Source organism: Homarus americanus, unplaced genomic scaffold, assembly GCF_018991925.1.
Source record: "Homarus americanus isolate GMGI-L3 unplaced genomic scaffold, GMGI_Hamer_2.0 scaffold1024, whole genome shotgun sequence".
NCBI lineage: Eukaryota > Metazoa > Arthropoda > Malacostraca > Decapoda > Nephropidae > Homarus > Homarus americanus.
In genome coordinates this window covers 5,222-25,802 of record NW_024715228.1, presented here as the reverse complement: position 1 = coordinate 25,802, position 20,581 = coordinate 5,222, and the positions used below count along the sequence as shown (strand labels likewise).

Below are 20,581 nucleotides of genomic sequence, written 5' to 3'. Positions count from 1 at the left end.
TTTTATAAAAAGTTTTTCAACTGTATTTTAGGGTAGATTTACATAAATTTCTTCATTTATTTTCATCCATTTACATGCACACACCATACTAAAAGAAACGTAAAAGAAATAAATGACCTTAGTGCAAAGCTGGAGTGCATATATTCTACCGTATTTTTCAGCTTGGAAGGCGCTTTTTTTATTGCAAAAATATACCTTGAAAATTACCATGCGTCTTCCATGACACTAGTTGATGGGTTGTAGCAGAGGTCTTCTTAGGGTCAACTGAAATCAGCCCCTTACAAAGACTGTTACCTCATTACAGTACTTAGCAATTACAAGTATTCTCTATACCTGTACTGTACAGTACTATAAAACTATTGATTTAACTAATATTGTTGATATACTGTGAAAAATACAATTATTTACTTACTCAGTAGGAAAAATAAGCGGCCGCAGCTACACAACCCTTGCCGCTGTGCGGTTTGTTTACTAATGGCAGTGATGTGGCAGCGCCATCTATTGAGGAATTGCTAAAGGTCTGCTGGTCTCAAAAAGCAGGAATGTTTGTTTCTTCATACGTAGGCTCTCATATTTGAACACCTATTTAGACTGTAAAAACCTCACAAAATTCAAATCGTCCAATTTTAAATACAACATCCTTTGGAGAAAATTAATTTGAGTCTGGTACTTTCAATGTTTGGCTAAATTTTGTCTTATTTACGCTACTTTTTGGGCAATTTACTACCTGTAATAAAGAAACATCCAAATAAACCAACGAAAATAACACAGATAAAGTTAAATAAAAACTAAAAACAACACAGAAAAAGGTTTTATGTTCTACAGCTTCTGCTAGAGTTGAACCTGATGACTTGGCAACTTTATCATCCGAGTAAAAACACACACAACAACATTGACTGTCCTTATGTTTTCAACTTTAACACCACTGGTGGGTAGAATTTTTGTTTTAAATTCAGAAACATTAATTAATAATTATATGAACAGTAAATAAGTGTTGCTTTCATATTCTTATGTAGAGTAATGACGATATGTTTTTACATGTGCTCACTTACATACGCGATATCACTTTTTTCTCTATCATTAATGGTTAGCTACTTCTATTGTTCCATTTATTAACTTTAAATAACATTACGTACCTAAAACAATCAGTCACTAATTTTGTAAACATTAACGAAAACAATTCCTTCTCGTCTCCTCGTATGTATTAATATACGGTAATATGTATTATTAATTATTTGTATTGTTCATTTTGCACACTCAAACCCGTCGAAATTCGAGTTTCCGCCGTAGAAATTTGAAATTGTGTAGTGGTGGTTTTTTTTTTTTTTTGTCCAAATAAAAATGTTGAATTAAAAACTCACAAAATTTGAGAACCTACTGATACTTGAATGTCTATGGATGAAGTACCTTTGACTTTTGATGTGCCATCTAATAAAAGTGTAAATGTAAAAGGGATGAAATCGGTGATTGTTAAAACCACTGGACACGAAAAGACTCACTACACGGTAGTTTTAGCTTGCTGTGCCGACGGGACCAAACTACCGCCTCTGTTAATTTTCAAGAGAAGAACAATACCGAAGGAAAAACTGCCAAATGGAATTCATGTCATTGTACAACCAAAGGGATGGATGGATAGAGAAGGTGTCAAGGTATGGTTGGATAAAGTGTGGTCCAAGTGTCCTGGTGGCATACTATGAAAGAATTCACTGCAAGTATGGGATCAGTTTAGTGCTCACAGGACTGAAAACACCAAAAGGCTAGCAAAGTGGCTCAACACACAGCTGGCAATAATTCCTGGTGGCCTGACTTCCCAGTTATAGCCACTAGATGTCAGCATTAATAAGCCCTCTAAGAATAACATGAGGGAGCAATGGAATAAATGGATGACAGAGGGGAATCATGATCTGACGCCGACTGGAAGGATGAAACGACCATCAATATCTGAAGTGTGTGTGAATGGGTGCTGAAGTCATGGTGTGATATTAAAACTAAAGTTATCGTTAAGTTTTTCAAAAAATGTGGTATCAGTAATGCTATGGATGGCACCAAAGACAACTTGTTGTACGAGATGATTCAGAACTTGGTGATGAATCCAACAGTGACGACTTCTCAGGATTCGAAGATGAATAAAATGCTTTTGACTGTTTTACTGGACATGATATTTAGAGATTTACTGTTTTTTGTGATATATATTGTTTGCTTACCAAAAATTTAAATTCAACTGATTTTACAGTTTTTTTTTTTACTTTGAATTTTTTGTTTTTAAATAAAAATTTTTTTGTTTTATTTAGACGTTGATATACATGTTTACATTTGCCTACCTTCTACTGTTGAAAAATATTGCCCGTCGTTGTCATACCGATAAAAACAAGAGAAAGGATGTAAACACTACAGCCCGCTTGACGCGGAGATGACCAGGTGTATAAAATGAGTGCTGTATTAAAGATTTCACCTTCTTATACAGATATTTTTTTTTAAATTGATGAAAATGACAACTGATAAGCAGTTCCAAGAGATGATATTTAAAGAGGTGTGTGTACTTGTGTAATTTGATTACGGTACTAAAATTGTTTTGTCTAGTGCGAATTACTTGTACAACATGTTTATATTCAAATAAATCAGTATCTTACAAGAATCCCAGCTATGTTAATTATATTCTCCTAGGTCATATTACTGGCATTTTAAAATGAGAAAAGCTTAATAGGACTGTTAAATAAACACACAGAGACCTTTGGCTCAAACTTATCAGCTCAACCCCCCACCAACCCCCCAACCCCGCACTGACTGGCTGGCTCTGTCAGTCCCTCCCCCCCCCCACCCCCAGCCTTTTAGGCTTGCAGTTTTTATCTGATATCATATCTCAGACTAAAGTTAGGAGATTATAATTTGCATTGCTGGAATCCTTGCAAGACAGCCAATATTTTGAATATAAACATCATATATTTTGCTCAAGAGATAAAAAAATTTGTAGATTAGTGTACAGTACTGTAGTACATTTTATAAAAAAGATTTTCAACTGTATTTCTGGGTAGATTTACATTGATTTCTTCATTTATTTTCATCCATTTACATGCACACACCATACTAAAAGAAACATAATAGAAATAAATGACCTTAGTGCAAAGCTGGAGTGCACATGTACTAATTTGACTACAGTACTAAAATTGTTTTGTCTAGTGCAAATTATAGCATGTTTACTGTATATTCAAGTTAATCAGTATGTTACAAGAATCCCAGCAATGGTCATTTCACTGGCTTTTTATAAGAGAGAAGCTTAGTCACTTAAGAACTGATTAATATACACACGTTAGACCTGGGCCTGTGCCAACTGTCAAATGTACTACCTCCCCACGCCGCCCACCTCTCCCCACCGCCGCCCCCACCCACCCTCTCCATCTGCCCGGCATTGCTGGAATCCTTTTAAAACAGTGAATAATTTTAATATAAACGTCATGTATTTTGCACAAGAGATAAAAATAAATCACCTGTATCACATTGCAGTAGTGATTTAAGAGTAAAAGTGTATATGTACGTATATAGTATTCCACATACACGTAAGTATAAATACAAAGTTTGTGATGATCGGACAACGTCCATTTCGGTTAACGTCACATTTCCAAGAACGTATCTAGGACGTTAACCGGCGCATGACTGTAATAATAATAATAATAAAGAACCATAAAGAAATACAAAAATGAAAAAATCAATAGTGAGAAACAATATATGTATGTTGTGTTGTCAGTAGTAAGAGAAACAATTGAGACCATGCAATTATGTGTAAATGAGGCAGAAAGTCAGATCAGCAACCTGGGGCTTGGTCACAATTTTTGTGATGCCATATGGCAGCAGGGTCTGCCATTAGACAATACCTTATGCTTCCAATATCTTCCCAGGTGGAAATATCTCCCTGTTTGATAGCTGCCTACTACCTACCTATTATGAACTGTTTTATTTATTTACACCATAACAATGTACAGTCTTATTCCTTGCCTGACTGACTTAATGTAGTTTATATTGCTTTGAGTCTTGATTTTTAACACTTACGAGACTGGAGTTGCAGAGACCTAATGCACGTGTGGACTATATTGTTGGTTGGTGCAGGTGGAGTTGTACGGAGAACTGGCCTGCTGCTGTAAACACACGGGCCTGGACGAGGGTGTAGCGGGAGAATACAAGCCTAACCTCACCCTGGCTGAGGAGAGACTTGTCATCGGACAGAAAGGTGAATTACTCATCGTCGGGGTGCAGTGGCTGAGTGAATAGTGTTCACCTTGTGTCCTTTCGGTAATTAGTAATCCCAGGGCACTCTCAATATACACAGCAGCAACAGGGGAAGTAAGGGCGGTTGAGTGTAGTGCCAGCCAAGTTGCCTTTTTGCATATTGAAGGCTTATTATGTAGGGTACTGTAGCCATACTGTACCTAATGAACCGTCATGCCTAAGGGACCAATTTTCTCTTTCACCTCATCATTAGCTTAGTATATTTGGGGTTCCATATGATCTAATTTAAGCTCAGCATACCAATGAGTCTTAATTTAAGACTTTTGTGGAGAATATCACGTTTATGTATCAAAGTCAGCTTCATCGACACCACTTCATAGGAATATGTAATTTAGTTCTTTACATATCATTAACTGTGCACTGAGACCTTGTCATTTTATGGTAACAAATCATAATGTTTACTCTAATGTCCTCACAGTCCACACTCAAAGTGTTTCATCACTGCTATAATCAGACTAGAATATAGCATAACTAGGAGTTTTCCATAAAATATATGGATATTTGTATCTTTACAGTTTTACTTCAAGTCAATATATTTCTCAGATGCAATAGGTATTAAAACTGGCGTGCCATGATGAAAAAAAAATGCGCAGTAGTTTTTAGGATGAATTTTCACTGTAGAACTGCTGCAACAGATAGAATTGAATTGAATTGAAACAGTTTATTTAGCCAGAAAAATACAGATACAGAGTGGATAATAATAACAATATTAACATGGCTGAGCCAGTTGAGAACCTGAGGTCCCTTTGAGGCACCTGATATATACTATACATTTATCTCAAGGAAGTATTATGTAACATTTAGTATCATCTGGAATAGTAGAATAGCATGGTGGTAATAAGAACATCTCATAATGTTGCCACGGTTATCACTTCAATATTTTATTTTATTTATTTATTATTATTTTTTTTATTTTTTTTTATATATACATACACATACACATACATATACAGATGCCGCAGCTACTTCACTCCTGAGCACTTACTTCAATTATATAAGGGATTCATTCGTCCTAACTTGGAGTACTGCTCTCATATCTGGGGTGGCTCTTCTTCTGTCCAACTATTAGATAGGGTGGAATCAAAGGCATTTCGTCTTATTAACTCTCCTCCTTTAGTCGACAATCTCTCTTCCCTTTCTCTTCGCCGCAATGTTGCTTCACTCTCTTTTTACAGGTACTTTAAAGGGCAATGTTCGGTGGATTTGGCATCCTGTGTACCGCCGGCAAGGCAGTGGGTTCGTAACACACGTCTTTCCCGCGATGCCCACCGTTTCTCTGTAGATATCGGTCACACGAGAATAACCCGTTATAGTACCTCCTTCTTTCCTCACACAGTCAAACTGTGGAATGCTCTGCCTTCTTCTGTGTTTCCATGCTCTTACAATCTGTCTCACTTTAAAAAGCTGGTTTTCCGGCATCTTCGTGGTGTAGATTAATACAGTATAACCTTTTTTTCTATATTTACAATTTCTTTCCGTTCTTTTTTTTTTGCCCCCCAGGCTCCGTTGTGGGTCGTTTGACCTGTGCCCGGGTGGGCTAATTCCCGTAAAAAAAAAATTTTTTTTTCTTTTTTTTCAATTTCTTTCCTTTTTTTTTTTTGCCCCCCCCAGGCTCCATTGTGGGTCATTTGACCTGTGCCCGGGTGGGCTAATTCCTGTAAAAAATAAAAATATATATATACTGTATATATATATACCGTATATACTCGTCTATAACCCCCCTTCGTATATAGGTCGACCCCGATTTTTTGACCAAGAAATAGTTAATTTATGATATTCCTCATTTATAGGTCGACCCAAGTTTTTGAGGGTAAAGGAACAACAAAACCTTCAGAAAAACACTCTACGTCCTATAAACTTGTTTACCATTTATTACGACACTTTACACTGAAACGCGGGTAGTTTCAACAAAAATATTGTATATTTCCATTCAAGTATTTATTCAAGTCAATTAGGAGGGAATATTATTGTAATACAATAGTTTTTTAACTGAAAACCATTCGAAAAGCGATTACGGTAACATATTTTGAACGAAAGAAAGCAAAAGTCATTGTTTTCGTCACAATTTTATCCCACTTTCCACTGTAATACGTACGTCATTTCAGCAAAAAATATTACATTTCCGTGAATGTATTATATCAGCCACAGTATGAATAGAATATCACTAATATAACAGTATTTTAACCGAAAACTATTAAAAAACAAGTAACATATCTTGAACATCGGAAGGTTTGGTAAAGTCTTTTGTTTTCGTCATGTAGTTTATCCTAATTTACATTAAAATACATCACGTTTCAGCAAAACTACTATTTATTTCTGAGAATATGGAAATGTAATATTTTTGCTGAAATGACGTACGTATTATACAGTAGTGGAATGTGGGATAAAATTGTGACAAAAACAATGATTTTCGCTTTCTTTCATTGAAAAGATGTTACCGTAATCGCTTTTCGAATGGTTTTCAGTTAAAAACTGTTGTATTACTGTGAGAGGTTGGAGTCATAGACCACGTTCTTTGTAGACTTTATTCTAACAGCGTCAGCTGGAGACTGGCAACCGGGCGCTGCCAAAGACAAGCCCCCATCTCAACATGGGAAAACATATCGTACGATGGTACAATCTTACATCTCCCCCACCAAGTTAAAAGGAAATGACAATGCACATTTGAACTAACAAAAGGAAAACAATGCATCACAAGTGAATTAGGATAGAATATTATTGTAATTGTAAGATTGTACCATCGTACGATATGTTTTCCCATGTTGAGATGGGGGCTTGTCTTTGGCAGCGCCCGGTTGCCAGTCACCAGCTGACGCTGTTAGAATAAAGTCTACAAAGAACGTGGTCTATGACTCCAACCTCTCACATTCTGTTATTCCATTTACGCGTTTCTCGTTTTACACGGACCTCCGCGGGTTCAATTGACAGCATAAATCAGGGTATTACTGTATACATATACTGTATACACATACACATACATACACATACACATGTACATATAAATTACAGTGGAATTGAAAAACATAAGTATAATTGGGGAGCAGTACAACATGGGTTGTACAGTCATAAGGTTGAACAAGAGGACAGAGTTGTCAGGATTATGTCTAGTTTGCAATTATGTTTATTGCAATGGTATTTACTTATTTATTTACATGATAATTTCCGATAAAATGGTTTTGATGGTACAATAAAAGCAGGTACTGTAAATATAGTAAGTGTTACAAGAAATATTAATACTTCAACAAAAGATATTTTTTAAGAGAGATGATTTAAAGGAAGGGAGCGTAGTCTTTGCTCGGATGGGTGGGGGTAAGTTGTTCCACACCTTCACACCATGATATTTTATGGAAGTCTGGGACTGAGAGGAGCGCATGGTGGGTGGTCTTAGTAGCTCTGGGTGCCTTAAGTTGTATCTCTGATTATTCTGGAACTGGAAATAATTATTGTCAAGCAAGTGATTGATAGATTTGTAAACAAAGAGGACACAGCAGTAGGTGTTAATATCTTTGAATAAGAGTGTTTTGGAAGACAATTAGATATGTGGTTTATTACTGTGTAACTTAGTATCTCCATGATCACTGTTATGTGATAATGAATATTAAAATATATGCTGAAATAATCATATAACCTGTCTTATATATGTGCTTACGCACATGATATTTACTATAACCTTCACATACAGACAGACAAATAGATAGATTGGCAACCTGTTGCGCTGAAGGCAATACAGAATATCCGTTACAGGAGAATAGTTTATGAATGTTTTATAATGAACCAAAATTAGAATATTTATTTAATGTATATTAATTATTTGTTGAACTAGTTACTTATACTCTCTAGTCTCAGATAATTATTTTCATTATTAATATATAACAAACAATAAGTACAACACTTGTCTCAATTCTCACCCTCTCATCCACACCTGGACTATTATGTAAGTGTTTGTGTGTGTGTTAGTGGTGGAGAGGAACCATGGACCATTGAGCCGGGAGCTGTGTAAGACTGGGTGCCCCGCCAGCCTGAGAGGGACTCTCTGGCACCAGGTGCTAGGCCTTGAGATCACTGACAAGGTCAGTCCACCTTCTATCTTCCTCTTTATTTCATTGTAAGTTTAATGAATATAGAGATACATATATATTCATACTTATATGTACTATGATCAAAACAGTTGTTACTGTTGAAATCGCAACGTATTCATCTCAGACGACAAATCATATTGAAGCACTAGTTATGACTGGAATAATTATCAGATTTTACAAATCAATACCACATCAATTTATGAAAAAAAGATGACAGGCAATATTCCTAAGACGACCATGTGTTTCGCCAGCACTGTAAGTACTTCGAGGAGCTGGTGCAGGGGGTCCTGCAACACGAACTGCTGGTGGACAAACTCATCATGAAGGTTTGGAAGTCATCTCAGTATGTTAACTTTGGCTTCAAAATAACCAACATTGACCCTCACAAGTGATCATATCTATGTCAAAGTAAATGTATTGAGTAATGAAAATTTAGTCATGTAGGTAGTAGGCAGCTATCAAACAGGGAGGTACTACCGCCTCATGAAAATTGTGACCTAGTCCCAGGTTGCTGATCTGACTTTCTGCCTCAATTGTTTCTCTTACTTGACATCACAACAGACATATATTGTTTCTCACTATTGATTTTTTTTTTCATTTTTTATTATCTTTATTATTAATATTATTACTACAGTATTAGTATTGTTGTTATTATTATTATATTATCATTATTAATTTATTTTATTTTCAATTTTGTATTTTTTAATATAATTTTATTGACTGAATTATTATTACTACTACTATTAATATTATTATTATTATTATTATTAGTATTAATATTTTTATTATTACAGGTTGTACCTCTCTAGTCCGGCATTCTGTGGTCCGGAACGATTTTAGCTTGCCCAATAATTAGATAGGCAGCTTTTTTTCTTTTTTTTTCTTTTTATCTGAATTATTATTTTTATTACAGGAATATTACATTTTCGCCCCTCAGGCTCCAATGTGGGTCAGTGACCTGTGCCCGGGTGGGCTAATCCCCGTAAAAAAAAAAACCCAATAATTAAGGTTTGTTTACATCCGGCAGTTCGGCTCTCTCTCTCTCTCTCTGTTGTCTATACAGTACAGAGTACAACATTTAACCCTTCAATATATATGAACAGTAAATAAGTGTTGCTTTCATATTCCTATGTAGAGTAATGACGATATGTTTTTACATGTGCTCACTTACATACGCGCAGTCTCACTTTTTTCTTTAACATTAATGGTTAGCTACTTATATTGTTCCATTTATTAACATTATATAACATTACTTCAAACAACCATATTAATTTTTACATTAATTTTACTACAGCTACAACCAGGGTCTTATTTTCTTGTTTTATATGTAGAACCAATCAGTCACTGGTTTTGTAAACATTAACGAAAACAATGCCGGCAGCCATCTCGTCTCCTCGTGTGTTTTAATATTCCACGAATTATTAATAAATTGTATTGTTCATTTTGCACACACAAACATTAATTCAATGAAAAAAATCAGAAACATTAATTAAAACATATATGAACAGTAAATAAGTGCTGCTTTCATATTCTTATGTAGAGTAATGATATGTTTTTCACATGTGCTCACTTACATACGCGCAGTCTCACTTTTTTTCTTTAACATTAATGGTTTGCTACTTTTATTGTTCTATTTATTAACATTAGATAACATTACTTAAAACAACCATATTAATTTTTTACATTAATTTTACTACAGTTATAACCAGGGTCTTATTTTCTTGTTTTATATGTAAAACCACTCAGTCACTGGTTTTGTAATCAACAAAAACAATGCTGTCTCATTTCCTCGTGTGTTTTAATATTCTACGTATTATTAATGAATTGTATTGCTCATTTTGCACACATAAACATTAATTCAAAAAAGACATTCAGTAATAAACAACAGTGAATCTTTTGTACATAAGAGAAATGATGCTGTTTACACGATTGTGCACGTCGTCTGAACGTTGGCGGGCTGTTCAAACCCGTCGAAATTTGAGTTTCCGCCGTCAAAATTTTAAATTATGTAGTGTTTTTTTTGTGTCTAAATAAAATACGTTGAATTAAAAACTCGCGAAATTTGAGAAGCTACTGTACGCCATTTAACCCTTCAATATGTCTTCAGAAGAGACCACGAAGCAGTGAAAGTGGTGCTAATGTAAGCGCAAGTCACTATCTGTCCAGGAAAAGGGTGATTTCCATGGTCCGGCACCGGTCAGGTCCCGAGGTTGCCGGACTAGAGAGGTACAACCTGTATTATTATTATTATTATTATTATTATTATTATTATTATTATTATTATTATTATTATTATTATTATTATTATTAATATTAATATTAATATTATTATTATTATTATTATTATTATTATTATTATTATTATTATTATTATTATTATTATTATTATTATTATTTATTTATTTATTTATTTATTTATTTATTTATTTATTTATTTATTTATTTATTTATTTATTTATTTATTACATTTTCGCCCCCCAGGCCCCGATATGGATCAGTGACCTGTGCTAGGGTGGGCTAATCCCCGTTAAAAAAAAGAAAAAAAAAATGTATAAAGCAAAAGAGAGTTCATACATCTAGAATAATATACAGTATAATATATCTAAATCATCTGGTGTAAATTGATTTTGAGATGTAACAGAACAAATTATGAACATCAGAAATTGTTTGTGTAGTAATATCAAAATATTTCACACAGGACTTACAGCTGACAGCCTCCAATGATGACCAGTACTTCGTGTTTGAAGACATATTGTTCCAGGTAAAACAGTCACCTTCGGATGTGTTAATCCTAGCATTCCTAACACTTAGCTACTCAGTGTCTTTCCTTCGTCCCAGCAATAAATTGCTTGAGTGATTGATGTTTTTCATTAAAATCACCATAAATAGTTCGTCAACCAAGTTTAGCTCAAGAAAACCCCCAATGAATGGTTGTTATAAAATTTATAGCTCTGAATACGAACATCTTTATCATACATAGTAATACAATATCCATTTATGTACATTGAAGGAATTGGTGTAACCTGTGTGTGTGTGTGTGTGTGTAATAATAATAATAATAAACGGTTTATGAATAGAGTTGCAGCCGGTAGCTGAAAATATACAGACTTACATTTGATTTAGACATAATAATATAATATGCATTGAATACATTTACAGGGCTGTACAGTACATAAATCAGGAGTTGTGTGTGTGTGTTATTTTTACTACAACGTACGTATTGTGTCGGAAAAAGTGGAGTTTGGGGGTCGGCCCAGTCTCTATTTCAATTAATCCCTTATGTTCTGTTATTTCGTTTATGAGTTTCTCGTTTTACGCGGACCTCCACGGGTTCAATTGACCGCATAAATGCAGACTATACTGTACTATATTATGCACTTGGTACTTTGCATACATTTCAGGTGTTACTATGTTTCTTCCGAGACACGGAGGTACTAAGCCACTTTGAACACAGCAGTGCCTCACCTCCCCTGGCAGCAGCTCGGGGCAACACTCCCTCTCCAGACTCCTTGGTGGCCTACCCACCCTGCGGTGTTATCCCCTTCCACGGCTTCACCATGTTCGGTCAGTCCACCATGCTCACAGTTATAATAAATTCTTGAACCATAACAGTCCATGAATAAGGAAAATTAAATCATCATTGCTATAATGTGATCTGGACAGGTTGCTTATTAAATACCACGATTACTTGCATGATAATGTAAGATACTTTCCGTATAAAAAAATCTTTCTTCACTCACAATAAGTTAATGAAACCAAAGTCTTACACTGGAACATTCTTCATTGTATTCTTTCATGCCTCTGGTCTCGTGTGCTGCTGCAGCTGCACCTCTCAGTTGCCTGTATGAGGACCCTGTACATCTATACTTCACCTTCAGGGAGATGTACTGCCGCTATTGGTACCGTCTTCACATCGTCACCAGCCACCCGCAGGTCAGCATTAGTTGTGCTGTTTTAACAATGTCCACGTAAATTTAATGCAAATTTTAACGCATTAGTTTGGCCTTTGGAAGCAGTGGTCTACAGACCCTCTACCTTCTTTGGATTTTATATATACGATAAATAAATCTTCAACCACTGAACTATATCACATTTATAGAAGTGTACAGCTGTTGATGTGTGTACTAGGTATAATAGGGAATAACAAGGTGGCTAACTGTACCTCCTCCTGTGTACAGGGCGCGGCAGCTCTGGCTCTGCAGTTCGAGTTGTTGCTACAGAGTTGTGAAACACGACTCTGGCAACACTGTGCCGCCATGAGCATACAGCTGTGAGTAGGTCAACCTCTTTTCACTGTATTTACTCCTTGATACAGCTCATAAGGTGTATATAAGTAGTAGTTTTCCAAATTTACAGGAACAATACTGTCTTAAGTAATACAATAAACCGTAGAATCGAATGTAACTTTTTTTTTAATACTGTGTGACGGTCTAGCGGAGGAGCACATAACAATGTGTCCTCTGAAGGGCAAAGGATCTGACAAGTATCTTGCATTCATGCTAGAAATATCTTGCACATCATAATTATGACGAAGATGTATTTCACTGCAATAAAAGATGAGTTTGTGTCTTGGTGGCATATACAGTAATGTTAATTATCACTCTTTAAAAAAAATATTATCACTATAATGACACTCGCTAATAATACCCTGGCACCACTAATAGTTGTTTTCCCTTCCATAGACTGCCCATAGTATTCAAATGGATGGTGAGGGGGTTCAGCGGGTACCTGATACCTGACCAGCTGTTCCACCTATGGGACGTCGTGCTGGCCTGGGAGTCTGTCGAGGTACTACCCGTCCTTGCCCTCGCTATCGTCAGCTTCCGCCGGGAGAACCTTATGGACGTTACCTCCCAGCAGGCTGCTGAGGTTATTACTGAACCACTTTTATTACTCTCAGTATGAACCCGTATGCATGTCATAACGTCACTACCTGTCAACTATCATCAAGGAAGCTACGCTCTTGTCTTCTTGTCTGGGTAGAATACTCGAGGAAGGTCGCGAGAAAAAGAGTTGAAAAGAGTAAATTTAGAGTCGACAGTGTCAATGACATATTTTGTTCTGACTGCATGTAAGGTAGTAGGTAGCTATCAAACAGGGGGGTACTACCGGTTGGGAAGATATTGGAAACATAATGTGTTGTCTAATGGTAGACCCTGCTTCTATATGGCATCACAAAAATTGTGACCAAATCCAAGGTTGCTGATCTATCTTTCTGCCTCAATTAAACACAATTGCAGGGCCTCAATTGTTTCTCTTACTTGACAACACAAGACATATATTGTTTCTCACTATTGATTTTTTTTCATTTTTTAATATCTTTATTATTAATATTATTTTATTTTACTTTTTATTATAAATTTTATTTACTATGAATAATTATTACATTTTCACCCCCCAGGCCCTGATGTGGGTCAGTGACCTGTGCCTGGGTGAGTTAATCCCCTTAAAAAAAAAAAAAAAAAAAATATATCAAACCTGTTGCAAGAAAAGACAGTATAGCATAGACACCTTTAATCAGCGGTGCCCAGATCTAAATATACATTAAAGCTTGTTCTTATCAGACACACAAAGGATACGAAAATACGTCAACAATTGGCCTATACAGTAGTGTATTAATATTGTTAGTGAATTATAACGTGTTCGTTAAGAAATTTACGAACATGACCTCGTTTCTGAATCGTGCTTATGAGCTCATTAGTACCGGTGTGTTCACTTTTATTCATTACCCATCGCTCTCAGTTTCTGATGAGAAGAGTTTTCAGAATAATCAGGCATGAGGAAAATCAACCGTACTAATTAATTTCTGACAGTGGTTAACTAAAGCATTCCCGTCTAAGTTCTTGTATTTTCGAGGACAAAAACATAAAACGTGTAATTGCAAAATTTAATTACTTTTTTTAGAGTTAAATACAATTCTAGGGAGCTTGTATGTAAGTATATGGGTCAAAGGCGTCCTAAAGTGGAGTAGATTATGTACGTTATTCTTTGAGCTACAGTAATCTAAGCTATGTATCTCGTATGTCAGTAAACTACAGACACCTTCTCTCTCCTGCAGTCGGTGCTGGCAGACATCACCGCCATCCGGGTCATCCCTCTCCTCAAACTCGCCCTCGCCGCTGACAGGAATCGGGACAGGGAAACCTGAGAGATGCTTTCCTCGCCACACCTCTTGCCACGCCCCTCCCTGTCTACCTCATGTACATTGAAAAATGTAATTAAAAATTCCAAGGGTCATTACAGCCATAAATTACCCCGAAATCGAATTGTGCACCATATATTCGAATTCAGCAGGTTCTGAAGTACTTATAATGTGATTTTTAACAAAATCTAATTTTTGGGCCAAAACTGTCGAAAAGGTAAGCCTTACCCCTTGGTAATTTTTCGCCCAAAATATACTTTTTTCACAGAATTTAAATTTAAGGGGTTTAACTAATTAAGTACTTACAGAATAACACTACAAAACCTAACCTAACCTCACCTACTTTAGCTACAATTTCCCAAACATAACATGATAAACAAACTCTTAAATGAATCACAACACATTTCATATAAAAATTAATTCCCATCGACCTGTAGCACTAAAATTATAAAGTTATTTCTATCTGACAAACTTTTGGGTTGCTTTTTAAAGCTTAAATCGTCGATTATCCAATTTAACGTAACGCCTACACACACAATTACCGTATTTTATGGCATACGAAATGTACTTTTTTCGGAAAAATGGCTACAAAAGCTTCCCGCGTTCTATATGTGAAGTTGCGGTCTCCCATAGGCTAATGAACCCCTTACTTGCTGTCTCCGGTAGGTTAAATTCTACCCAACACAACTCCAGAATTAATACTATGTTATTGCTTACTTAAAAACATTATTATTTTTACATCTACAAATGCCCGATACAAATAAAAATTTACAGGTAACTTTCTTTTCACATTTGCATCTGTTAACATCACCGGTGGCACTGTAGCCGAGTTAGACTCCTCGCGAGCCGCCGGGCTACTGGGCCGAGCTGCGAGGCTTTATGTTTATTTTTCAACTCGTAATTTTGCATCGATACATATAATTTTCTAAATTCATTTATCATTTCTGTTTTTACTATTTTACAAGTACTCAATCTTACATAGAACACATTCAAGATAAATAATTATCATAAAGCCAGAAACATAACGGAATAAACTTTCTACGCGTGTTAAGAGGAGCGAGGTATCTCAGCTGTTCTGAGCCGTCTGCCATGTGGAGTGAAACGACACCATTAACAAAATTCGTTCAGCAGCCGAATGGCAATACTACATTATTTTTTGTTATACAGGTAACTTATATAATATTTATTCCACACATTTACTGTTAATAGTATTTTAACAAAATTATGGCTACAGGAGGAAAATACACACAAGTTTTTGTCCCTAAATATTCCCTGCTGTTATAGGTGGTGTGTCTTATATGGCCGTGTGTCTTATATGGCCGTGAGTCTTATATGACCGTGTGTCTTATATGGCCGTGTGTCTTATATGGCCGTGCGTCTTATATGGCCGTGCGTCTTATATGGCCGTGCATCTTATATGGCCGTGTGTCTTATATGGCCGTGTGTCTTATATGCCGTAAGATACACGGTAAAACGATGAAAAATAAACGTGAAGAGTTGACCCTGAGCAACTGACCGCCGGGATGACAGGATGGCCAATTACAAGCCAAGATGACACAAAGGACGCAGAGCTATCTAACATTTCCACAATGAACAGTATATAGTTCCTGACACTTCACACAGACCAGGATAAGTCTCCCTTCGCTAATGTGAGTACCCATTAACCACCGTTAATTACTTTATACGACGACGTAACAACTCGCCGGTGGTAGAGCTTGGAATTTTTCATAAACGACGTACAGTACTGTATAAAAAAAATGCACAAATATTAAAGAGCAAAATTTTCTTGATACTTACTCCAATGGAAACAAATGTAAACATAGAAAAGATTACTGAATTGGCTGAATACCTCCTCAGCGTATCAGCTGATGTTCAAAACAAAACGTGATTTTCGTAAGGATTTCGTTAATCAATTTTTTTTTTCATTAACTGAATTGAAGATTCTTATGGAAGGTAATTCGTTAACCGAGGGACCACTGTATCTCCAATTAAAGAGTGAAAATCAACATGTTTACCGTACTTAGTCTCGTCTACTGTTAACTTTACTTACACTCTTGATCGACGTCTTGTGGTATACAACTACTCTTACCGTAATTCTATTTCACTTCCAATAATATAGTTATTATATAAAGGTGCTCCTCTACTTACCAACTTTCATTTGCACCACAGATGTAGGTTTAAATTCGGGTATTATTGCATTTGCGCACAGAACATTCCTGCCCCTAATCTATTATCATCTTCCAATAAGACGACTAATTATAAGATAATTTTCTTCTATTACATTACCGTCACAAATGTGTAATAACGGACAATGTATCCAAAATTTTCTCTATTTTCTTCCATTAGTCATCCGCCATTATCGCCTACCTCGCCTCCCACACTTCGTATCTCCTTCATAAATCATCACACGCATGCGTTCCCGTACACTTTATGCGGCCAATCAAAAGCGTTCTTTGGGGGACAATCAATTAAAATGATTTGTGGTTTAATTCATGGAATTTTTGGCCCAATCAAATTCGATTTTTATTTTGGGTCTCTCTCTATACCCCCCGTTAAGTGAGAAACAGCATCACCAACCTGTACTAATCTCAGAACCCAACGACGAACCAGAACCAGGCCAATAAGGTAAGAAATAAGTGATTCCATCATATGGCGACAAACAGTTAGGTTATGTTAGGTTAGGTCAGGTTTATGTTTTTATTGTTTGGTTTTTTTTGTATATGTTTGGCCATAATATTTGTCGGAAAACACCCCACCAAAAAAAAAAAAAAACAGAAAAAAACGTCCAATTTCCGACGGAAATGAAAGTCATAACCAATCTAAACACACATACACCAGAAAAACATATATTTTACTTTCTAACAGAGTTGTGTGCACTTATGAAAATTTACCTAAATTCGTTCATAACATCAAAAACCACAAGAATAACATTGTTTCAACTATGATGTGACTCATAAATGGGGTTAAATGAGGTCTAAATAGGAGGATTTTAAAGGGAGGGGGGTATGATAGACGCTGCCGATGGTAAAGTGACTTGTGCCGCCAGCTGTTGCCTGTTGGGGGAGAGAAAGAATGAAAGATAGAGGGAGAGAATGATGAAAGGGTATTTAGGGCGTGAGAGATAGAGGGAGGGTGTTAAGGAAACGGGAAGAGATAGAGATATATATAGGGTTATAGAGAGAGAGTGAGTGAGTCTGGCCTAAGAGTATTTATTATTTCTCCGCTTAATAATTTTTCTAGTAAATATCACCAAATAATATTTCTAATAGCAACATTATGCCCATTACAAAATAGTGTCATATTACATAATAAACAGTGGGGTATAATTGCGGTGTATGTAGTATGTATGTATATACGTATGTATGTGTAAGGGTAGTTGTCGTTGTAATGTAGTGGATCCTCTCTCCTACAACTCCCAACTGAGCTCGGCCGCGCGCCTACCAGCCAATCAGCGTATAGCCATGAACATGAAATGCTAGTGACAGGGGGGAAGGAGGTTCAGGGGAAGAATAAAGGGAGGATTGAAGTGAATTTTAGGAGGAGAGAATAGGTGCAGTGGCTAAACACCGCTTGCGTGAGGGAGTATAAGTTGGAGGCAGCAGCAACTCGCCCGGACGCGGCCAGGAGGCGGCAGGACAGAGTCAGGCTAGCGTTAGGTGCGTGTTGGGTTGGGCCATGGATTCTCAGTGCTTGGTCGGCTAGATTGTGTGTGTTGTTTTCTTGTGTGGAGGAAATGTCTTGGTCTTCTGTCTTGGTATTCTTCTTAGCTTGATGTAGATTTTCTTCTAACTCTCCTCCTCTTCTTGCTCTCTTGAAGTGTCCATTCATTCGTGTTTGGGTCTTGTTGTTCGTCTTCCTCGTGTCTTATGTCCTCATAGGTGTGTAAGAAGTTGGAGACGGTGAGGTTGACCATGTGGGCTTCAGCTCCACGGGCCTCGTGGTGTTCTTGATTCTGTGTGGTGGGTGTCTTTTCTTGAGTTTTCTTTACTTGGTTTTTCTTTTCTGCTGGTTTTTTCTTGTCTTGGGAGCGTACAGCAAGGAGGGCCTCTTTGTAGCTCAGTTTCTTGTCGAGTCGGGCCTTGGCTATCCTGCATTCCTCCTTCCATTTCGGGCAGGTCCGATCGGCGGAGGAATGTGGGCCGCCACAGGCAGCGCATTTTTTTACTGTGTTGGGGCAGACCATGTAGCGGTGTCCGGGGCTGCCGCACAGGGAGCAGGTGTCCTCCTGCGCCTCACACTTGTTGACAGTGTGTCCGTAGTGCTGGCATTTGTAACAGCGTTTCGGTCTGCAGTAGGGCTTGACTGGCACAGTTACCCACGCCAGTTGAGCCTCCTTGGGTAAGGTTGTATGGTGTCCGATGAGGGCAGTGGTTTCGGACAGCTTCTTCACAACTTGGAGTTGCCCCTTGAGGAGCTCACTCAGCTCTGCTTGGTCCACGTGGGCAATTTCGGCGTGGGAGATTACTCCCAGCTTCAGGTTGTCCCACTTGTAGGCAATCATTTTATATGGAATGCCGTTGATGTCTGGGATCTCCGCGAGCTGTACAGGCATACCCTTCTCGGCGAAGGTGATCTTGATGTCACCATGGAGCTTCAGTCGTTCCACCTTGGTGACCCCCACGATCTCATTAGTTTCAAAGAACTTCTTGAGAACTAGGAGGTTTAATTTCTTGGGGCAGGTCGGCGTATCCGGACGTATCCGCGCCACGTTATCAAACTCGTAACCGTTCATGGTGAGAGAGGGTTAGAGAGTGCTGAGCGTACAGCCAGCTACGCCGAGAGACTAGGTCTATGCAGAGGACGTAGGGGTACGATCGCCGACCTAGTCTCGACCTTCAACCTCCAGCTCAGGATCAGAGCGTTTCACACCTTACGCTTAAGCAGCTGTGATTGGCCCTCTCGCTACGCTCACCACAACTCCTGATCCTCGTAAATTGTATAAATACGGCCATGCCTGGCCAGGGAGACTTCTTGACGCCTGTTAACGCTCATAGGAGCGTTATTGGTTTGTTGCTGGAGAAATAAACCCTCAACGTTGACGCGTACCATATAATTCGGTCAAAACCTGTTAAAGAACATTTCTCATATAACAAATGCTGTTATCTCAGGACACATCATATGAATAATACAATCAATATACAATACATAGCCTGTTAACATCTTAAATATAACTCGCATGTTATAACTATTGATACAGGAGACAATTGGTATAATATGATCAAATTACAGTACACAAATATACTTATTAAAGTTATTTAGAGTTTCTTAGCAGATTCTAATACTTCACGATCACTCACGTTTTAGGGTCTAGTGGTCTGAATCAACGTGTTGTCTGGCCTGTAGAAATCAGTAGACTACCCTCGAGGGCAATCTCAGCCCGGAGGCGAGGGCCATATGTTTTCGTATTGAAACACCTCAGCAGATTGGTCAGCAAATTCGTTGTCAACACTATATCTCTTATCTCATATCTCATTATGGTTATCCCTCTCTTTCTCTCTCTCTTCTAGCTTATTTTACTGTGGCGGTAACAACGCCAATAAGATAAAAGATGAGAGTTTTCTACTAGTTACACAAGGACCTAGTAGACCTCTCCAACTAACACAATAACAAACAACCCCTTGCTAGCTAGCTTAGCCTCCTCCCCCCCCCTGTTCCCTTGAGCTCAGGCGACCTCTTAGTGCGGCCTTCACCACAGCCAATCAAATCGTCTCTGCTAGGTGGATAGCCCACCTGCTCTTATTCTCTACTACTTTACTTCCCGTTTCATAACTTTCCTTTTACCTTACCTCTTCTCTCCCTTCCCATGGCAAACCATTGCCATTTTATCTCCATTATCATCATCATCATCATCATCGGGAGACCATTCTACACTCGGCTACCGGACCAACAGCACCTCTCACAGCTCCACACCACCCAGCTTCCTCAGAAACCTCCTCGCCCTACAGGACCTCTGAGCAAGTTTCTCCTCACCTAGTCACTCCTAAGCACTGCGCTGTACAACAATATATACATATATATACAGAAAGCGCATTGTGAGTTTCTATCCTACCTCATTCCTGAGTGTGAGATATCTACATGT

The 20,581-nt window shown here is 37.5% G+C and overlaps 1 protein-coding gene across 4 annotated transcripts in view; it reads left to right on the top strand.

The window, feature by feature from the left end:
* LOC121854975 (TBC1 domain family member 19-like) overlaps positions 1–14,597 on the top strand; it is a 47,775-nt gene extending 33,178 nt beyond the window's left edge. For 3 of the 4 annotated variants that reach the window (XM_042349804.1, XM_042349809.1, XM_042349796.1), the window contains 9 exons: positions 4,102–4,222; positions 8,239–8,351; positions 8,612–8,686; positions 11,059–11,121; positions 11,762–11,924; positions 12,184–12,293; positions 12,539–12,630; positions 13,043–13,229; positions 14,419–14,597. In XM_042349804.1, the coding sequence (XP_042205738.1) occupies positions 4,102–4,222; positions 8,239–8,351; positions 8,612–8,686; positions 11,059–11,121; positions 11,762–11,924; positions 12,184–12,293; positions 12,539–12,630; positions 13,043–13,229; positions 14,419–14,508 (1,014 nt within the window). In that variant the 3' untranslated portion in view covers positions 14,509–14,597. The remainder of the gene's footprint in view (positions 1–4,101; positions 4,223–8,238; positions 8,352–8,611; positions 8,687–11,058; positions 11,122–11,761; positions 11,925–12,183; positions 12,294–12,538; positions 12,631–13,042; positions 13,230–14,418) is intronic. The other variant, XM_042349819.1, reaches the window with a different exon arrangement.
* Positions 14,598–20,581: the final 5,984 nt, after the last annotated feature.